General features: G+C 36.8%; 1 protein-coding gene across 1 annotated transcript; it reads left to right on the plus strand.

Annotated features, from left to right (window-relative positions):
• The first annotated feature begins 1,586 nt into the window (after positions 1 to 1,586).
• Positions 1,587 to 3,811, plus strand: LOC121385913 (BTB/POZ domain-containing protein 3-like). Its single transcript, XM_041516704.1, has 2 exons — positions 1,587 to 1,639; positions 3,166 to 3,811. Exons 1-2 carry the CDS (start codon positions 1,587 to 1,589, stop codon positions 3,809 to 3,811), a joined length of 699 nt encoding a protein of 232 aa, XP_041372638.1.
• Positions 3,812 to 8,263: the final 4,452 nt, after the last annotated feature.

Raw genomic sequence — 8,263 nt, forward strand, 5'->3', positions numbered from 1 at the left:
AATATAACTTTTCTGTGTGCTGGGTCTACCCCCCCCCCCCCCCCCCCCCCCTACCATTCCTTCTTACCTCTGGGGACTAAATCATTTTATTATATAGGTTAATTATATATTTTCAGACTTCCCCATCTAAAATTGCGTCAAATAAATTTGTTATTATCAATATAGAATAGGGTTATATATGTATTAAGAACGCAGTCAAATATTATTAATGTTGGCATATTTTTATTTAATATTTTGGCATTAAATTTCTAAATTTCTAAATTGTTATAGTAGTTATGTTTTTCCTGCCCCGAGTCAGACCGCCGATCTTATCGGAGGCCGGACTCGGGGTAGGCGTGCTCGAAACCATAGAGGTATATGAGCACGTTAAAACCGTATCTACGTTCTAAGTTCTCTTAACTGAATCAATGCCCGCATCAATACCTATGCTGGTCAATATCAAGGGTAACCAAGAATGAATCGTTTGCGATTTTGTTTTTTGATAATTTTGATAGAAGATCTTAAGTGTTTTTCACAAAACTTTCATCTCTATTTGCAATAGTGAAAGTCTATGCATTCTGAAATATTGTACGATTCTGATCCACAGTCTGAAATGATTGGACGACCGGGTGGTGTGTTAATATCGGTCCATGTAACGACTGGCTTGTGGATTTTTGGAAGTAGATACAATGTCCGGGTTTGTGATTGTTTTTTTTATTAATATGTCCCTGATCTTTTAGACATTGAGTAATTGCATTGAACTTTTTACAATTTCCAGGCCAAATAGCTTTGTCTAATTTTGTGTAGTACTTTAAATTATTAAGCTGTCAATGGGCTTCCCGGATATAGTTCTCATTTGATAGAATGACAGCGGCTGACCCTTTATCTGCAGGTTTTATAACAATTTTGTGGTTTTTGCGTAGTTTGGTGAGAGCACGACGTTCCATGACAGAAAGATTTTGTTGATTTGTGTAAACTGTCATGCCAGTTTTGAATATATTGTTCTGTTAAATACATATACAGAACTTCACGTACGTTGTTTTGGCTTCCTATTTATTGCACAAGTTTATTTATCGCAAGAATATATACCACGATACCGCGTAGCACTGTTCTTTCGCAACATAAAGGTCAGTAAATAAAAGGCGCTAACTGCAGTAAAAATAAAAAGGGAATTCCCAATTTAAAAGTTCCGGTGTTCCTAGGAATAGTAGTCCTATCGGACCTCCATAGCTTAGGAACCTAGTCTGTGGGACTTGTATTCCTAGGAATTTAAGTCTGTGGGACGTGGATTCCGAGGAATGAAAGTCCATGGGACTTTTATTCCTGGTACTCCTGCTCCACAGGACTTTCAATCCTAGTACTCCTAGTCCTGGAATTTATTTCCGATATTTTGCTTATTACATGATTCCTGAAAATCCATGAAATAAAACTTTGAAAACTGTACTTAGTTCTAGTAGTGAGTACTAATAACTAGTACTATAATGACCAGTTAGGCCCTACTACAATATACAAATAACAGTAATAATAAGCATGAAAAATTACCTTTTACTGATGAACAATTAAAAATAGCATCAAAACACTTGAAAATAATTATCACTGCCTGCCTCATGGCAGCTTTGACCATCATAAGCATAAGAGACGAGTTGGGGAAAGGGTCTCTGTATTGTTATAACTGACCGTTAGTAACATCATGAGCGTTCGAGACTGGGTGGAGGTGGGGTCGGAGGGGGGGGGGGGGGGTGTCAGTGGACACTTTCGGGCAAAATGAGCTGGCCTGAAATCTTCACCATTTATTTCCATCATTCTACTCACAATATTAGTAGTAGTAGTAGTAGTATAGTAGTAGTAGTAGTAGTAGTAGTAGTAGTAGTAGTAGTAGTAGTAGTAGTAGTAGTAGTAGTAGTAGTAGTATCAAATACCAGTATATAATGTCTAACATGTAATTGTGTTGGTATATCAGATGGGCAAGTTATACTTATCTGTGAGTACTAATACATGCTTCGAATTATGGAAAATCTTTTCGAGTTACTTATAAATGTTTAAACATTTATTAGTTGGAATAACACGCAATGAATAAAGACCTTGGTTTACATTTATAATTAATTTTTTATATGTACCACCGGACTTAAATTTTGATTGTCCAGGAATGCAAGTCCGACGATGACTTAATACCCTGGCAGTCAGACCAGTATTTCCTAAGGAACGTAAGTCCTAGGACTTGCATTCCTAGGTATATTCGACCTAGGACCTGCATTCATAGGAGACTAAGTCCGGCCAGACAACTATTCCTACGGACTTGCATTCCGTTTACACCGGTCCAGATCGCACATATGTGCGATACAAAATATATACCACGAGACCGCGTAGCACTGTTCTTTCGCAAAATAAAGGTCAGTAAATAAAAGGCGACAACTGCAATAAAAATAAAAAGGGAATTCCCCATTTAAAAGTTACGGTCCTGATCGCACATATGTGCGATACAAATTAAATTGATCACACGGTTTCAAAATGTCTGTATCACTATAGTAAGATTAAATAGGTATGTAATAAATGCGGGTTATCACTTGAATTTTGTAAATCTATATGAAGGAAATGTAAAGAAACCTGTTTTTTTATCAAAATATTAACCAATGCATCGATTTGCCAATCAATGTGTGCGTCTTAATTTCATGTGCCACTTGCTGTTGATGTTGATCACTTTACTAAATGTCTTTTTCAATGTTTTTGTCAATATATTATAACATTGTTAAACAGTAATATTGTTATATAGGCTAGCGGACTAGTACATTTTTTGCTTCTCCCCTGGCGGGCAAGTGATTTTTTTAATTTTTTAACCGTCATTGCACTTCATATCCAACTTGTTTTATGTACGATCAGATGCATTTGTCATCATAAAACTAAGACACGAGTAAGCAACACTGACTTCAATCATTAGCTCGTAATAAGATGCAATGGAGATAACTGAATCATGAACTTGTTCACATAAAAATTAATATGACTATTCACTGATTATCACTTTTATGGGTTTTTTTTATAGATCTATTTTTGTCATAGCAATGTATATAATACATATTCTGAACTACCCCAAACCATTTCTTGGGTGGAGGAACTGACATTGGTCCGAAACCAGCCAATTGACACTTGGTGTTTTTATATATTATATTTAAAATAATGTTCTATTTTTAGGTTCTTGTACACAGACGTCATATCCATTGATGGTAGAAATGTGATAGGTTTGCTGTACGCTTCTAAAAAGTACGACATTGTTGATATGGAAAGGAAATGCCTGAGATATATTCAGTCGGCTATGTCATCACATGACGTTTGTTTTGAGATGGAACACGCACACTTGTACAATGTACGAGTATTGTACAATGACCGAGACTTGATGGAGAAAGTCCTGGCATATATTTGGAAAAATGCCAAAGCAGTTTTAAAATCTGCTAGTTTCTGTGATCTTTGTCACGACTGTTTTATGAAGGTTATAGAGGCAGATCAGCAAAAAGCCGGCGAGGAGTCTGTTTTTGAAGCTTCTATCGCCTGGAGCGAGGCACAGTGCAGACGACAAGGACGGGAGGTAACTCGTGAAAACAGACGCAGCGTTCTTGGCGATAGTGTGCATCTGATTCGGTATTCTAAAATTAACCCAAAATATTTTGTGCAGAAAGTATCGCTGTCAAGTTTGTTGACGGAAGCTGAAGAAAACAAGATCCTCAGATCTTTCATCATTCAAAACCAAGATGTTTCACCATTTAAATCAAATCACAGACTCGGTATACACAAAACAAAATCAGGCATGCTATGTGAAACAACATTATTGGAATGTCAGTGACTGTTATGATGGAATAACGTTTGGTTTGAACGCCAGCGCAGAACTACAAGGGTTTCAGTTGTATGGCTGTTTAAAGTCTTCGGATCATTTTTCTGAGACCTATTCCATCACAGCTTCTGTATGTGATGCTTCAACGGATAACGTAATACCTGGTTCAACAATAAAAAAGGAAATTTCATCCATGAATGTCATCTTCGATGTACACTTCCCCAGTCCCATTCAGCTTACTCGGGACAGAAAATACAATTTGATTGTGAAAATTGTAATACCGTGACAATCCGCATACTGTGAAGATCAAAACCGTTTGCAGGGTGCAGAAGGGAAATCAGTTGTAAGCCACGGATCGTTTACGTGTTCGTTCCAAGATTATAAGAAATGCAAACATCTTAAAGGAGACTATCGCACTAGCGTTCAAACTGGACAGATACCGGGTTTAAAATTATTGCTGTAATAATCGAGGTCAAAAGAGTTCAAGAAACAATTTGTTTCAGCAGTATCAGCCACACTATGGCTCCTTAATATCAGGAATAACCTGGTTTCTCAGTATCAGAGATAATATTGTTCCTGACTATCAGACACAACTGGGTCCTCGATATAAAAAGCAATCTGGATTCTTAGTATCAGATACAATATTGTTCCTGAATATCAGACACAAAATGGTTCCTCAATATTAGACACAATCTGCTTCCTTAATATCGGGGATAGCCTGGTACCAAAGTATTGGAGACTATATTCCTCCTCAGAAGCAGACACAAACTTGTTCCTCAATATCAGAGGCAATCTTGTTTGTCGGTAGCAGGGATAATCTGGTTCCTCAATATCAGAGGCAATCTTGTCTGTCGGTATCAGCGATAATCTGGTTCCTCAATATCAGAGGCAATCTTTTTTTTGTCGGTAGCAGGGATAATCTGGTTCCTCAATATCAGAAACTATATGGTTCCTCAGTAACACAGACACTCTGATTCATGCGATATCAGAGGCAATTTGGTTCCTCAATATTGTAGAAAAGTCTGTTAAATGCTGAAACTGTCAGGGCGATGCTTACTCTATGTGTTGTTCTGTCTCTAGATCTTCGTGTCCTGCTTAACGATTACTAGTAACAATGCAGGTGAAAATGCTTACCTTAGCTGTTATATCATTTTGCCTTTCCTTCCACATAAACATGACGTATAGAGATTGATTGTAATTATTAAAAAAAATATATTTGAATTTAAACTGAAGTGTACTGTAGAAAGACGTTATGAGATTGGTGTTGGCTTAAAACATAATTATGTGATTTTTATGACTTTTGACATTAATTCATTTCAATACTCTATATATAGAGTAAAATGCCAGTTCCCTGGTTCACTTCAGATCTAAATAGACTATAGATACCAGCGACGAGTTTAACATGTTTGGCCTCGGTGGCACAGTGGCTAAGCCTTCGGGCTACAGTCTGGTAGGTACAGGGTTCGCAGTCGGGTACCGACTCCAACCCAGAGTGAGTTCTTAAGGGCTCAGTGGGTAAGTGTAAGGCGTAAGGCCACTACGCTTTCTTCTCTCTCTCACTAACCACTGGCAATTTATAACTAATCCAGATAGCTGAGGTGTGTGCCCAGGACAGCGTGTTTGAACCTTAATTGGATATAAGCACGAAAACAAGTTAAAATGAAATGAATAACATGCTCTCCCATGGGTTTGGTCTATGGCATATATCAGACATTTTACACATTTTAAAGCTATTTTGTTTATTACATTTGTTTGGCGTGTGTATATGACTTTAGATTTAAAATGATTTTATTACTGATTTATCAAGTAGATGTGCACAATAGTGTTTACATATGCCTGTGATTCCCAATCATTATTAGCATTACTGTCGATAAACTCGATCAAAAACGTTTCAGGACAAACCTTGGTCTCAGTTTTCTATTCCAATAATAAATTGTAATTGATACAAAAAAAACCTAAAAAAACAAACAAAAAACACCCCCTCTCTCCCCCCCCCCCTCCCCCCAAACCCCGTCTGTTATACAATAGGGGCTGGACGTAGCCCAGTTGTAAAGCGCTCGTTTGACGCGCAACAGTTTTAAGATGTCTTCCCATCGGTGGGCCCATTGGGCTATTTCTCGTTCCAGCCAGTGCACCACAACTGGTATGTCAAAGGTCTTGGTATGTGCTACCATGTATGTGGGGTAGTGCATATAAAAGATCCCTTGCTATTAATGAGAACATGTAGCGGGTTTTCTCTCTAAGACTATATGTCAGATTTATCAATTGTTTGGCATCCAGTAGCCCATGATTCATAAATCAATGTACTCTATTGGTGTCGTTAAACAAAACAAACTTTTTTTCTTATATTATACATTTGCCATATTATTAAGACTATTATGTATTTTGTTTATTACATTTATAGAGCTTGTTGATATGGTTTTAACTTCAAACGCTTAATTAATGATTTATTTATCAATATTTGAGTCGATATGCAGAATGTTGTTTCTCTATTAAAATATGGAGTTAAATACAGTATGCTTATGATTCCCAACCAAATTATTATTAGCATTACTGTCCATAAACTCGATCAGGAAAGTTGAGTATAAACTCTGCTTTCAATTTTCGATTTTGATGATAAAGTGTAGTTGACAAAAACAATGTCTAAAATGCAATAGGGGCGGGACGTAGCCCAGTGGTTAAAGCGCTCGCTTGATGCGCGGTTTGTCTTGGATTGATCCCCGTCGGTGAACCCATTGGGCTATTTCTCGTTCCACAACTGGTCGGGGTACGTGCTATCCTGTCTGAGGGTTGGAGCATAAAACCGATTCCTTGCTACTAATAGAAAAATGTAGCGGGTTTCCTCTCTAAGATAGTAACTCAAAATTACCAAATGTTTAACATCCAATAGCCGATGATTAATAAATCAATGTGCTCTAGTAGTATCGTTGAAGAAAATAAACTAAAATAACTTTTTAGGATAATGACAGGTCCACAGCTAATAATGTCAAATACACACCGATCTACGTTTGTTTGTTTATTTGTTTTTGTTCGGGTTTTTTTTCTTGTTGTTTTGTATAGTTTGTTTTTTGTTTTGTTTTTTGTTCGGGTTTTTTTCCTATTGTTTTGTATATTTTGTTTTTTGTTATTTGCTTCTCTGTGTTTGTTGTTTATTCGTTTGTTTGTGTCGGATTCTTGTGTGGTTGTTGTTGTTGTTGGTTTATTTTTGTGTGGTTTTGTAGCTTTTGTTCGTTTTTGCTCCTTTTTTTTCAACGTTGTTCTTTTTATTGTTTATTTTATTATATTTTATGTATTCTTGGTTGTTATATGTTAGATTGACCTTTTTTATCTCCAATAGACGATGATTCATAAATCAATGTTCACTAGTGATGTTAAACAAATATATTAAACATTTGCCATAGCATTCATGTATTTTGTTTGTTACAAATATAGAGATTGTGTATGTGACTTTATCTTTAAAACGCTTCCATGCATGATTAGTCATTATTTGAGCAGAATGTTGATTTTATATTACAATATGGAGTTGAACAGAGATGTTTGCGATTCCCAACCAACTTATTATTAGCATTACAATCGATAATCTCGATTAGGAGAGTTTGAGAAAACACCTGCTCTCAGTTTCGATTTGGATAATGAATTGTAGTTGGCAAACACAACATGTCTGTAATACACTAGGACACGGCCCAGTGGTAAAGCGTCCGCTCGATGCGTGGTTGGTTTAAGCTCTGTTCCCGTCGGTGGGCCCATTGGGCTATTTCTTTTTCAAGCCAATGCATCACGACAGGTATATGAAAGGCCGTGGTACGTGTTATCCTGTCTGTATTGTGGTTCATATAAAATACCCCTTGCTACTAATGGAAACAATATAGCGTGTTTCCTCTCTAAGAAAATATGTCAAACTTACCAAAATGTTCCACATCAAATAGCCGATGATTAATAATGTCGATGTGATCTAGTGGTATCGTTAAACACAACGAACTTTACCTTTAACTTTTTTTAACACAATGCATAAGGCCTATTTAAAAATGTTCCATCCTTTTGATCAAGTTTATACCAACGTGATGCAGCAATTCGCAAGGTCCGATTAGTGCTCGTGTTCAGTCGACCATCGTACAAACACAAATACTGCATACAATTATGAAATCCGTAAAGAAGACCTACATGGGAGCGTCCATTTTTGTGATGTCGACATAATACAGGACCCAATTTCACAAAACACTTAATGCAGGACCCAATTTCACAAAACACTTAATACAGGGCCCAATTTCATAAAACACTTGATACAGGGCCCAATTTCACAAAAAACTTAATGCAGGACCCAATTTCACAAAACACTTAATACAGGGCACAATTTCATAAAACACTTGATACAGGGCCCAATTTCACAAAACACTTAATACAGGACCCAATTTCATAAAACACTTAATACAGGGCCCAATTTCACAAAACACTTAATACAGGGCC

Source organism: Gigantopelta aegis, chromosome 12 (genome assembly GCF_016097555.1).
Source record: "Gigantopelta aegis isolate Gae_Host chromosome 12, Gae_host_genome, whole genome shotgun sequence".
Taxonomy (NCBI): domain Eukaryota; kingdom Metazoa; phylum Mollusca; class Gastropoda; order Neomphalida; family Peltospiridae; genus Gigantopelta; species Gigantopelta aegis.

What these genes read in the sequence shown, in the direction of transcription:
- LOC121385913 (XM_041516704.1), top strand. Translation starts at nt 1,587, where the DNA reads ATGGCAGCTTTGACCATCATAAGCATAAGAGACGAGTTGGGGAAAGGG. An exon ending in GAGTTGGGGAAAGGGTCTCT is followed by an intron (nt 1,640 to 3,165) that starts GTATTGTTATAA and finishes TTCTATTTTTAG; the next exon opens with GTTCTTGTACACAGACGTCA.